This window comes from Dasypus novemcinctus, chromosome 9 (assembly GCF_030445035.2).
Source record: "Dasypus novemcinctus isolate mDasNov1 chromosome 9, mDasNov1.1.hap2, whole genome shotgun sequence".
Taxonomy (NCBI): domain Eukaryota; kingdom Metazoa; phylum Chordata; class Mammalia; order Cingulata; family Dasypodidae; genus Dasypus; species Dasypus novemcinctus.
This window is the reverse complement of record NC_080681.1, coordinates 67,650,540-67,664,877: the sequence shown is the minus strand read 5'-3', so window position 1 is coordinate 67,664,877 and position 14,338 is coordinate 67,650,540. Positions and strand designations below refer to the sequence as shown.

The following is a 14,338-nucleotide window of genomic DNA, read 5'->3' as shown; positions in this document are numbered from 1 at the left end:
AAATCGCCAATAACTGATGAATGATAACGAAAATTTGGTATATCTATACAATGGAATACTTTTCAAAAAAATAAAAAGGAATGAAGTAGATACATGCTACAAGAAGGATCAATCTCAAAAAAATTGTTAGATGAAAGAAGTCAGACAAAAGATCACAGATTGTTTAATTCTATTTATATGATTAGTTGCTGCCTAGAGCTAGGGATAGGGTAAAATTGGGAGTAACTCTTAATGGGCACGAGGTTTCTTTTTGGGGTGATAGAAATATTCTAAAATTAGATTATGGTGATGGGTGCACAACTCTTTAAATATATACTGAAGACCACAAATTGTATGCTTAAAATGGGTGAATTTTATGGTATGTAAATAAATATTAATAAAGCTGTTATTTATTTTTAATTATCAATTAGGGGAGCTTCCATGATTTTTACTGCATTTTTTGGAAACAAAGTTAATTAAAACCTTTAGGTTTATGGGGACCTCATATTTTTTGAATGTAACATTAAAAAAATAAAGACCAAAATAAATACATTAACACTGAATGTACTGTAAAGGCAGGGAGGTGGGGCAAGATGGCATCTGAGTAGGTGCAGCCATATCATTGCTCCTACAAAATAAAAGCTGAGTAGGGACAAAATCCTGCCTGGGTGAGCTGTTATGGGAACCCATAAAGCAGGAGACTGCTGAACACCGATCTGTAGAGAGTGTGACAAAAAGAGTGATAGTTCAAGGAAAAATGGTGGGTTTCTGTCCCTCCCTCCTGAATCACCCAGGACACACAACCAGAGGAGAAAAACTCCAAGAGTGGGAGGGTTCTGGTGAAGGATGAAAGAATTTGGTGAAGTGAGTGGAGTGGGGGTGGAGTGGGGAGTGGGGATAAATGGGATTCTCTTATATTTTTAATGTAATATTTTGTATGATCTATGTATATTTAAAAAAATAAAAAATCTATTAAAATTTAAAAAATAAATAAATAAAATAAAACCTTTAGATCTTGACCTTCCTTATTGGCAATTTGCTTCCCCCATCCTCATATACCGGTTTATCTTTAAAGGAAGAAATGAAGAGGAGGGTAAATATCAAACATGAAAAAGTATAATAGATTTTAAAAATACCTTAATTGCTAAACAACTGAAAATATATCTTAAAAGGTGGTTTTAAAATACAAAATGGACTTAAAAATAAAGAATGGGCTAGATATAATATGGTGATTTTCAAATTTATAAATAAGAGAATACAGGGTTATATCATAAACCTTAAGGTTTTAAAACAACTTGGCAGGAAACGGACTTGGCCCAGTGGTTAGGGCGTCTGTCTACCACATGGGAGGTCCGCGGTTCAAACCCCGGGCCTCCTTGACCCATGTGGAGCTGGCCCATGTGCAATGCTAATGCACGCAAGGAGTGCCGCACCAAGCAGGGGTGTCCCCCACGTAGGGGAGCCCCATGCGCAAGGAGTGCACCCGTAAGGAGAGCCGCCCAGCACGAAAGAAAGCCTGCCCAGGAATGGCGCCGTCCACACTTCCCGTGCCGCTGACGACAACGGAAGTGGACAAAGAAACAAGACGCAGCAAATAGACACAGAGAACAGACAACCGGGGGAGGGGGGGAATTAAATAAATAAATAAATCTTTAAAAAAAATAAAAAATAAAAAAAAAAAACCAACTTGGTATACGATAGATAATATTCTTCGTACATTAATATTTCCATAAAATAAATGAAACCCAGAGCCCTTCTGCATTAGCTAACATAATAACCACAGTTATTATAAAGGTATATCCTTGTGAATATTTGTCTTTCCAGAAAATATTTCTGTATAACTGTTTTACCGTTGATGTGAGGAGGAAACTGCCGGGCCTTGTTAGCTGAGGAACTGATGTTCCTGCAATTGCCATGGCAACTGTCTGACTTATCATGCTTCCACTCTCACTTTCATAATCATCAGGAGCTGCACAAATTAGTCTCCCTCGCTGATTGTGAGTTTCTGGAGAAAAAAAATCCAAAATAATTAAGTAAAATCTCAATTTAGTTCAACTAACAAACATTGAGTATGCAATTCCCTTTTCTATTCTCCATTATTCTCTAAAGGAGAAATCTGTTAACATGTAATACTTATTGTTAGATTTCCTTCTATTTTTTAACTTAATAAAATATTTTAACCATTTATTCACACCTACAGTTTAAATTAAGGTTCTATACAGAATTCTACATGGCTAGTAAAAAAAGATGTAATAATATAAACAATTCTGCTTTCAGGCAAGGAAACCCATTTTAGTGAGCAAAACACTGGGAAACTTACTCAAATATCAGTCCCTCAAAGATAATAAAGTAGTTATCTCTGCATCACCTGACAGAGTTCTTAACACATATTAGGTACTCTATAAATGTATGTTTTTGTTGTAATTGAACTAGAAATAATTTATCAGGTTAATTGCTAGTTTAAATGCAACCTACAATGTTTTCTCTATGGCAAATGAAAGAATTTACATAAATTATAAGCATGCAAAGTCAGAGCAACAAAATTTTATAGGTTATAGTTTTTAAAAACCAACATAACTTCGATTTATTAACCCAAAGTTATCAATGAACACAATTTTTGGTATTCAGGTGAATGCTAATTCCAAGCACATACCTGAATAAAACTGAGATTGACAATGGTAGACATCAGTATGCTTACACAATTTCCTAAAAGGTAGGAACAGAATCGCTAAAAAACGATTTTTTAATTCATGAACTAGTTACAAGAATTATGCAATGAATTCTCTCACACATTCAAAAGTTTTTCAGTAATATGATTAAGTATTTTCAGTTTACTTTTATCAGTATATTTTTAATTATACTTCTTTTTCCTAAAATAAGATCTTTATCCTTGAGATATTTTCTAACACTTTTAACCACTGGGCCTTGCCTTTAAAATATGTCTTAAATATGCTAAATACCTGTGAAATCATACAGCTGAGGTACAGTTTCCATGATAATGCCAATCAGAGGTAGATACAACATGGCTACCCGGGCCTTTATCTGTGGGTCAGAGAACCGTGGGTCTGAGTCGTGACTGGATAGCAAATTGTGCACCATATTGATGACTTTCTTATGCAATCCAAACAGACTATTTAAAAAGAAGATGAAGAAATAGTAGTAGATAAGTTGATGTCTTTAAAACAAATATTAAGTCATAGAACTGAAAGAATTTTGTTCAACTTCTGAACTTTGTCACATATTTCCATGTATTGTTAAGAAACGTTTCTCATTTTAAAATTAAATGAAGGGCAGGATCCAAGATGGCATCAGAGTAAGGAGCTCCTGGAAACAGCTCCTCAAACAGGGCAGTTGGTGGTCACCCAAAGCTACCTAAAGCACATTTTGGAGGACCCAGGAGACCAGAGGAGTATCCTGCAACATCCTTGACGGTATGGAAGGAGGAGACTACCCATCTGCACAGAGGAATTGTACACTCCATGTCGTGGAAGTCGGTGCCCGCGTGCAAGCCATCTCAGGACCTGTTTTCAAGGTTGGAGTTGAAGTTCCATCTCCCCCCAAGAAAAATGGGAGGAAAACACGATGTGGCACTGACTTTAGCTGCTGATTAGTGGATTTGGCGGGCTGAAGGAGAATCCCAGGAACAACTAAACTTTGAGCCTGTCCAGGTCAGAGGGAAGCTGGTGGACATCATTCTGACTCCATCCTGGGCAGTAGGGGAAGGAGCACTGACTGAAAATCATAGTGCTTGTAAGGACCAGCTTCTTTCCACCAAAGTTGGACTGCAGGTCTAGCCTAAACCCCAATCCCACCTCTGGCAGGGAGGAAGCTGGGGGTACCTGTACCACCTCTCTGGGAAGTTGCAAGCCATGCCACAGATGCTGGTGCCCATCCTACTTTAGAGGCGCAAGCTGCCTCAGGAGCTGTTCTGTGGCTGAAGCTGGAAGCTCCATTTCCCACAAATGGTGGAGGAAGAGACAGATGTCCAGTGGCCTCAGCTACTGATTAGTGGCCTCAGCTGGCTAAAATATGATCCTAAAGCCAGCTAGGATCTGACAGTGTCCAAGTGGGAAAAAGTCTGATAGCTCCCATCTTGACTCTGCCCCTAGCATGTGGGGGAGCCTGGCAGACTGAAATCCAGTGAATTTAGGGACAGGCTTATTTCCATCAAGATTGGACTGCAGCTCTAGCCTAGGCTCCAGCCCCACCTCCAGCAGAGAGGTAGCTGGCAGGACCTGCACCAGGCTCTCCAGGTAACTGCAAGTGCTCTCCACTGGCACAGGCTGAATAGTCGGACACCTGGGGCTGCATCCCCGCACCCCAAGAGAATAGGAGAGTAGGTGGGTATCCTTGGTCTCTCCGGGCAATGTCAGGAATTTTCAGCCCACACAGATTTGTTGAGTGCCTTTGACCCCATCTCCACCTCTGTGCCCCCACAGGATAGGAGGGGGCTGCTGTTGCCTAAACCTCTCAGGTCAACAGTTCTGGGCTGCACAAGTCTGACTACTGTGCACCTGTGGCTCCTTCTCCATCCCCAATAGGACAAGAGACAACTATATTTGCCCAGCCTCTTTCGGCTGGTGCTTTGGCCCACAAAGCCTGGTCTGGTGGGTAGTTATGTATGCGCCCTCACCCCCCATTGAAAAGAAGGCGGCTGATCTGTCCACAGCCTTTTTGGGCAACAACACACCTTCAACCTGCATGTACTGGACTATTAGATGCCTAATAGGATAGGAGGGTTTTAGTGTCTCCACAGTCTCTCTGGACAACGAGGAGAAAGGTGGGAGAAACTTCATTAATTCCTGGGGCAACACGGGCAACTTCAGCCTCCATAGCTAGCAGCACCAACTACATCCTTGGCTCCCACTACACAACCAGCAAGGGAAAAAAGGTAAGAAATCCCTAAACTAAAGGGAGAAACTGCACCCAGAATAAATAGCAAGTCAGATGCGAAACACCAACCAAAAACTACAATCCATAACAAGAAACAGGAAGAGATGGCCCAATTAAAGGAACAAGATAAGCCTGCAGATGACATAAAGGAGCTGAGACAACTTATCTTAGATGTTCAAAGAACTCTCCTTAATAAATTCAATAAGATGGCTAAAGAGATTAAGGATATTAAGAAGACATTGGATGAGCACAAAGAAGAATTTGAAAGCATACACAGAAAAATAGCAGATCTTATAGGAATGAAAGATGCAAAGCGGACTTGGCCCAGTGGTTAGGGCGTCCGTCTATCACATGGGAGGTTCAAACTCTGGACCTCCTTGACCTGTGTGCAGCTGGCCCACGCACAGTGCTGATGCACGCAAGGAGTGCTGTGCCATGCGGGGGTAGGGGAGCCCCATGCACAAGCAGTGCGCCCCATAAGGAGAGCTGCCCAGCGCGAAAAAAAGTTCTGCCTGCCCAGCAATGGCGCCGCACACACGGAGAGCTAACACAACAAGATGACGCAACAAAAAGAAACACAGATTCCGTGCCGTTGACTACAACAGAAGAGGACAAAGAAGAACACACAGCAAATAGACACAGAGAACAGACAATGGGGGGTGGGGGGGAAGGAAAATAAATAACTAAATAATTTTTTTAAAAAGTACACTGGAGGCATATAAAAGAAGATTTGAGGAAGCAGAAGAAAGGATCAGTGAGCTCGAAGACATGGCCTAAAAAAGTGAAGAAACAAAAGAACAGATGAAAATAAGAATGGAAAAAATTGAACAGGGTTTCAGGGAACTAAATGACAGCAAGAGAAGTGCAAACATATGTGTCATGGGTGTCCCAGAAGGAGAAGAGAAGGGAAAAGGGGCAGAAAGAATATTTGAAGAAATAATGGTGGAAATTTTCCCAACCTTAGTGAAGGACATAGATATCCATGTCCAACAAGCACAACGAACTCCCATCCGAATAAATTCAAATATACCAAGTCTGAGACACATACTCATCAGAATGTCAAATGTCAGAGACAAAGAGAGAATTCTGAGAGCAGCAAGAGAGAAGCAATGGATAACATATAAGGGATACCCAATAAGATTAAGTGCCGATTTCTCATCGGAAACCATGGAGGCAAGAAGGCAGTGGTATGATATATTTAAGATACTGCAGGAGAAAAATTGCCAGCCAAGGATTTTAAACCCAGGAAGATTATTTTTTAAAAGTGAGGGTGAGATTAGAATATTCACAGATAAACAGAAACTGTGAGAGTTTATAACAAAAAGACCAGCTTTGCAAGAAATATTAAACGGAGTGTTACAACTTGAAAAGACAGGAGAGAGAGGCCTGGAAGAGAGTCTTGAAATGAGAACTGTATCAGTAACAGTAACTAAAAGTGTCAAATATAAAATGACAGACAAACCACAAAGATCAAAATGGATGAAATAAGAACTGTCTTTACAGTAATAACATTGGATGTTAATGGATTAAACTCCTAAATCAGAAGACACAGACTGGCAGAATGGATAAGAAAATATAAGCCATCTACATTTTATCTGCAAGAGATGCACCTTAGACCGATAGATAAAAATAAATTGAAAGTGAAAGGTTGGAAAAAGATATTCCATGCATGCAGTAATCAAAAAAAAGCTGGGGTAGCTATACTTATATGAGATGACACAGATGTTAAAAGCAAAAGTGTTATTAGAAACAAGGAAGGACATTACATATTAATAAAAGGGATGATTCACAGGAAGAAATAACAATCAAAAATATATATGCACCTAATCAGGATGCCCCAAGATACATGAGGAAAACACTGGCAAAACTGAAGGGAGAAATAGACATCTCTACAATAATAGTTGTAGATGTAAATACACCACTCTCAGCATTGGATAGAACATATGGGCAGAAGATAATAAAGAAACAGAGAGCTTGAATAATATGATAAATGGACTAAGCCTTATAGACATATAGAGAAGAATGCACCAAAACAGCAGGATATACATTCTTTTCAAGTGCTCAAGGATATTTCTCCAGGATAGACCATATGTTGGGACACAAAGCAGATCTCAATAAATTCAACAAAACTGAAATTATACAAAGCACTTTCTCTGACCATAATTGAGTAAAGCTCGAAATCAACAGGCAGCAAATAAAGGGAAAATTCACATATATATGGAGATTAAATAACAAACTCTTAAATATACACTGGGTCAAAGAAGAAATTTCAAGAGAAATCAATAAATATCTCGAGAAGAATGACAATGAGAATACAACATACCAGAATCTATGGGATGCTGCAAAGGCAGTGTTGAGAGGAAAATTTATAGTCCTCAATGCTTACATTAAAAAAGAAGAAAGAACTAAAATCAATGACCTAACTACACAGCCGCAGGAACTAGAAAAAGAAGAGCAAACTAATCCTAAAGCAAGTAGAAGGAATGAAATAACAAAAATTAGAGTATAAATAAATGAAATTGAGAACAAAAAAAGAACAGAGAAAATTAACAAAACCAAAAGTTGGTTCTTCGAGGAGATTAACAAAAAGGACAAATACTTAGCTACACTGACTAAGAGAAAAAGAAAGAAGATGCAAATAAATGAAATTATAAATGAAAAAGGGAAACTTACTACTGACCCCACAGAAATAAGGGAGATCCATTAGGGGATATTATGAACGACTTCATTCTGAAAAACTAGACAATGTAGATGAAATGGAAAAATTCCTAGGAATGTACACTGACACTAGAAGAAATAGAAGACCTCAACAAACCAATCACAAGCAAAGAAATTGAAACAGTCATCAAACAGCTCCCCAAAATGAAAAGCCCAAGACCAGATGGTTTCACGGGTGAGTTCTACCAAGCACTGAAAGAAGATTTAATACCAACCTAACTCAAGCTCTTCCAAAAAATTCAACAAGAAGGAATGCTACCAAACACATTCTATGAAGCCAATATCATCCTAATACCAAAACCAGGTAAAGATATTACAGAAAAAGAAAATTACAAACCCACTTCTCTAATGAATACAGATGCAAAAATCCTCAATAAAATACTTGCTAATCAAATCCAAGAACACATTAAAAGAATTATCCATCATGACCAAGTGGATTTTATACCAGGCATGCAAGGCTGGTTCAAGAAAATCAATCAGCATAACAGACCACATTACTAAATCAAAGAAGAAAAATCACATGATCTTATCAATTGACACAGAAAAGGCATCTGACAAAATACAGCATCCTTTGACAAAATTACTACAAAAAATAGGAATTGAAGGAAAATTTCTAACATTATAAAGGCCATATATGAAAAACAAACAGCTAACATTGTACTCAATGATGAAAAACTAAAAGCTTCCCCGTTGAGATCAGGGACAAGACAAGGATGCCCACTGTTGTTCAATATAGTGCTAGATGTTCTAACTAGAGCAATTAGACAAGAAAAAGAAATAAAAGGCAGCCAAATTGGAAAGGAAGAATTAAAACATTTACTATTTACAGATGATATAAATGTATACCTAGAAAATCCTGAAAAATCTACAACAAAGCTGCTAGAGCTAATAAATTATTTCAGTAGAGTGTCAGGATACAAGATCAATACACAAAAATCAGCGGTGTTTCTATACACTAATAATGCACAATCTGAGGAGGAAGTCAGGAAAAAAATTCCATTTACAATAACAACTAAAAGAATAAAATATTTAGGAATAAACCTAATCAAGGATGCAAAGCACTTATATTCAGAAAACTGTAATGCATTGCTAAAAGAAATTGGAAAAACATTTCATGCTCATGGGCTGGAAGACTAAATATCATTAAGATGTCAATTATACCCAAATTGATATACAGATTCAATGCAATCCCAATAAAAATTCCACCAGCATTTTTTAAGCAAATGGAAAACATAATTATCAAATTTATCTAGAAGGGTAAGAGGCCCCGAATAGCCAGAAATATCTTAAAAAGGAGAATTGAAGTTGGAGGACTCTCACTTCCAGACTTTAAAATCATATTACCTAGCTACAGTGGTAAAAACAGCATGGTATTGGCATAAAGATAGACATATAGACCAATGGAACCAAACTGATGGTTCAGAAACAGACCCTCACATCTACGACCAAGTGATTTTTGACAAGCCTGTGAAGCCCTCCCAGTTGGGGCAGAACAGTTTATTCAACAAATGGTGTTGGGAGAATTGGATATCCATAGCAGAAAGAAAGAAAGAAGACCCTTACCTCACACCTTATACAAAAATTCACTCAAAATGGATCGAAGACCTAAATATAAAAGGAAGTACAATAATGCTCCTAGAAGAAAATGTAGGGAAACATCTTCAAGACCTGGTGTTAGGTGGCGGATTCTTAAACCTTACATCAAAAGCACAAGCAACAAAAGAAAACATGGATAAATGGGACCTCCTCAAACTTAAACATTTCTGTGATTCAAAGGACTTCATCAAGAAGGTAAAAAGGCAGCCCAGTCGATGGGAGAAAATATCTGGAAACCACTTTTCCAATAAGGGTTTGATTTCAGTTCTATATAAAGAGATCATACAACTCAACAATAAAAGAGAAAGCAATCCAAATAAAAAATGGGCATAAGATTTAAATGACATTTCTCCAAATAGGTAATAGAAATGGCCAAAAAGCACATGAAAAAATGTTCCATATCACTAGCTATTAAGGAAATGCAAATTAAAACAACAATGAGATATAATTTAACACTACATAGAATTGCCATTATTGAAAAAACAGACAATAATAAGTGCTGGAGAGAATGTGGAGAAACAGAAATACTCCTTCACTGTTTGGTGGGAGCGTAAAAATGGTACAGCCTCTGTGGAAGACAGTTTGGTGGTTCCTCAGGAAGCTAAGTATAGAGCTGACATATGATCCAGCAATTCCTCTACTAAGAATATATCCAGAAGAACTAAAAACTATGACACGAACAGACATCTACACATCAATGTTCATAACAGCCTTATTCACAATTCCCAAAAGATACAAACAACCCAAGTGTCCATCCACCAATGAATGGATAAACAAAATGTGGTATATACGTATGATGGAATACTATGCTGCAATAAGAAGAAATGAAATTGGGAGATATGTGATAACACAGATGAGTCCTGAACACATTATACTAAGGAAAGTAAGCCAGATACAAAAGGACAAATATTGCATGTTCTCATTAATATGAACTAAGTACAAATAATAAACACATGGAATTAGAATCTAGAGTATATGTTATAAGGAGATAAGAGGAGGGTTGAGAAGAACTATGGATGCTTAATGTACAGAGAAGTTTTAATTAACTTAACTGTAAAAGTGTGGAGATGGACAGAGTTGATAGTAACACATTACAGTAAGTAACAACTGGTTTATAAGGGATTGTGACCGAAAAAGGTAGTCTGGGGAAGTAAATGTCAATAGAAAGAAAACTAAAGAAGAATCTAGGGACTGAATAACACAGTCAATCCGGAGGCGATTGAGAACTGTGGTTAAGGTACAAATGCAAGACAGTCCTTCTGTTAGCTAGAGCAGGTGTACATCACTATTGCAGGGTGATGGGAATATGGAGAAACATGGGAAAACTAAAATTAGTGTGACCTATAGACTGTGGTTAACAGCAATACTATAATATTTCTGCATTAATGCCAAGCTATACTGTGTTGATAATGGAGACGTATGGAAAAAGTGTGCCAAATGTATGCTATGGACCATGATTGGTGGTAATAGTCTGATGATATTATCTCATAATCGTAACAAATGTTCCACCACGGTGTGGAGGTATATGGGAAATCTACACATCTGTATGATTGTTTTGCAAATACACAATATCTGTAACAAAAATACATAAAAAAAAATAGTATGGGTTGGGGGAAAAATACACCAAATGTAAGATAAGCAATATAGTTAGTAGTAATATTTTGACGATGCTGTTGTATAGTTTGTAACAAATGCTTCACACCAATGCACAGAGTTGGTGGAGGGGTGATATATGAGACCCCTGTGTGATTTTACGTATGTTTATTTTGTAAGTTCACAATCTTTACTACACACTTATTGTTTATGTGTTCCTGTATGAATGATATACTTCAATAAATAAATAAATTAATTAATTAAATGTTTCTCTGCATATAAATAAGAATTGAGGAAAAAGGAAATCCTATAAAAATTTAGTTACAAATAAATTTGAATATATTTACATTAGCTCTTTATTACTGCATTTGGATATTAAAGAACTTAAGACCACTTACAGATATATATTAAGGTAAAGAAAGTATATTTTAAGCAGCTGTAAATTTTACTTGATAAAATGAGATCTTTTCTAGAAAAAAAAATCCTGTACGTAATGGACTATGTAGTCCACAGGATGGGGTTGCCTTGACTCACTATTTAAGCTTCCAGTTCATATACTTCATTTGGGTTCATACAACTTCTCTAGACTCCTGTACTCTCTCCATATTACACTTTTTAAAAATCTCTCTTCTTAGATTGAAGGCATTTGTACAAAATATTCCAATTAAAAATTCCCCCATTCCAACTTCAACTTGCTCTTAATGCTACAACTAGCATCAATTTTAGATCTCATTCCCCTTCCTTAGGCCTCTCATCAATAGAATCCGTAGAAGATTCCAACTTACTTTACCTGCATTTGCTCTAGCAAGATCTTTCAACATATCTCCATCTTTATATATAATCAATCATCTTTCCCTTTCTATAAGTTATACCTTCTCTCAGAAGATAATTTCTCTGTGTTCAATGAAGCTCATTTTTCTTTAAAAGCTTCAATGTTTCTTCTCAATATGATTGTCCCTTCTTTCTTCAAATAAGCATTTACTATCTTGAAAATATATCTTCACTTAAACCCCCAGTTTTGTCTAGCTTATACATTATTTCTATCAGTTATAAACATTATAATTTAAGTAACAAAGTTCCAGTGGTCCATTTAGTTCTTCAAGATGTAATAGCTTCACTTTTGGAGCTAACAATTTTGAGTACTTACTACATGACACTATACTAACTTCATCATTTACTAGCTAAATGACCTTTACAAAGAAACTTAACTTTATAAGTCTCAGTATCCCTATCTATGACATGAAGATTGAAACAGAATTAAGTTACACAATCAATGTAACAAGTTAAGCACAGTGCCTTGCAGAGTAAATACTAGTTTTTATTCTCTCTTTTAAGATCACACAGCAGGGTCAAAATCTGGAATTTGAAACCAGGAAGTCTAACCTATAGCCCTTGATCTTTTCCACTATTTTACAAAGTTGTATACAAAATCTACCTGGAGATTCCCTCTTCTCCCTTCCAGGTTTTTTTTTTTTAAGATTAATTTTTTAAAATTTATTTCTCTCCTCTTCCCCACTTCCCCCCCAGTTGTCTGTTCTCTGTGTCTACTTGCTGTGTGTTCTTTTGTGTCTGCTTGTATTCCTGTCACCAGGAATCTGTGTCTTGTTTTGTTGCGCCATCTTGCTGCATCAGCTCTCTGTGTGTGCGGCGCCATTCCTGGGCAGGTTGCACTTTTTTTGCACTGGGCAGCTCTCCTTACGGGGTGCACTCCTTGTGTGTGGGGCTCCCTTACGCGGGGGACACCCCAGCGTGGCACGGGACTCCTTGCGCACATCAGCACTGTGCATGGGCCAGGTCATCACACGGGTCAGGAGGCCCTGGGTTTGAACCTTGGACCTCCCATGTGGTAGGTGAACACCCTATCCATTGGGCCAAATCTCCTTTCTACCCTTCCACGTTTTTTACTCAGAAAATATACTTTTGAAGAATGTCAAGAAACATATCTAATGGATATATCCCACACCTTATTCTTCAGACATCTTTGCAAACTACTTATGTTCTTTTCTCAGTATTTTCTCTAAAAATTCCCATACATCCTCATTCTCCCTATTATTATTACCAAAGCTCAGATTATTAGACAGGTGTGCCAAGTCAGTACAAAGAAAAGATTGACATCGATGCTTGGAAACAGGTTTCAATCCTGAACATGAACAAGTAAGAATTTAATGCTGATTGCCAGGGGCAAATACTTTATGTTACAAGAGGCACTAGGTTTAGGATGAACCTGAAGTAGAAACTAGTAAAACTGAGATGCAAAGACCTAGATCCTTGAAGTCAGCACTGAGTTGCTGATTATACTATGCTAAAAAACAGTATATTTCTTCCAATGCTGACACAATGAATTTCCTTGCAACAATCAAGCCAGGCTGGAAAAAACGTTTACTGTTTCTTGCAATTTAAAAATACTGAATTTATAAACAACATCTTCTCTGACCACAAGGCTAGGAATAAGGCTAGAAATTAATAAATAACAAACAGAGAACTGGAAAATGCATAACTATATGGAAATTAAATAACATACTCTTAAATAATCTTTGGGCCAAGAAAAAGTCTCAAGGGAAATAAAGAAATAGCTTGAGTCTAATGAAAATGAGAACACAATACACCAAAACTTATGGGATGCAGCAAAGGCACTGCTCAGAAGGAAACTTAAAGGTATAAATAGTTATTTTATAAAAAAGAAAGAGCTCAAATCAGAGACCTAACTGTATACCTAAAAGAATTGGAAGAAGAATAGAAATGAAACCTAAAGTACAGAGAAGGAAAGAAATAATAGAGTTTAGAGTGGAAATAAATGAAATAGAGAAGCAACAGAGAGAATTAACAAAATCAAAACGTGGTTTTTAAAAGTCAATAAAATCAATAAACTATTAGCTACAAAGAGAAAAGAAGAAAGGACACAAATAATCAAAATCAGAAATGAAAGAGGGGGCATTACTACTGCCCTAAAGAAACATTAAAAAAGGATTATAAGAAGATACTATGACTGTCAAAAAAATCAGACAAACTAGATGAAATGGTCAAATTCTTAGAAACACACAAACTATAGTGAGTCTAGAGAAATACACCATTTCAACGAAACAATTACAAGAAATAAGATCAAATCAGGGACTTCCAGGAACATGGCATCGGAAAAGGTAGGCAAGAGTCAACTCTCTCACACAAATAACGAAGGAAGGGTAAAAAAGCTGTCCAAGGGAGCTGCTATAGGGAGCTGCAGTCTAGGAGAGTGCTGTGCATCTATCAGGAGGGCAAGGAATATAGTGAGAAGGAAGCCAAAAAAAACTTGTGAGATGCTAAGGCCTGCAGCCAAGGACAGCATCCATGTCCCACCCTCAAGGTGAACAGCCTGGATTGAAACCCATGGCTCACTGCAGCCAACTGAGAGGGGAACAGATATCTTCCTCCCTGGGAAGAGGAGGGAGGGTATGGCAGAGGACCGTAAGAGGGAGTGTACATCAGGGAGGGTATGGCAGTGAATTTGACAAGCAGAGCCCACTTTGAATCTTGGTTCTGGCCAGACCAGAATCACGGGCAAGTGGAGGATGAAAGACACCTC

General features: G+C 37.5%; 1 protein-coding gene across 4 annotated transcripts in view; it reads right to left on the bottom strand.

Moving 5' to 3' along the window:
* Positions 1 to 14,338, bottom strand: part of DOCK7 (dedicator of cytokinesis 7) — a 319,752-nt gene that overhangs the window by 100,066 nt on the left and 205,348 nt on the right. For all 4 annotated transcript variants that reach the window (XM_058303469.2, XM_058303470.2, XM_058303471.2 and 1 more), the window contains 2 exons: positions 2,940 to 3,109; positions 1,830 to 1,984 (listed from right to left, as the gene is read on the bottom strand). In XM_058303469.2, coding sequence (XP_058159452.1) covers positions 1,830 to 1,984; positions 2,940 to 3,109 — 325 coding nt within the window. The remainder of the gene's footprint in view (positions 1 to 1,829; positions 1,985 to 2,939; positions 3,110 to 14,338) is intronic.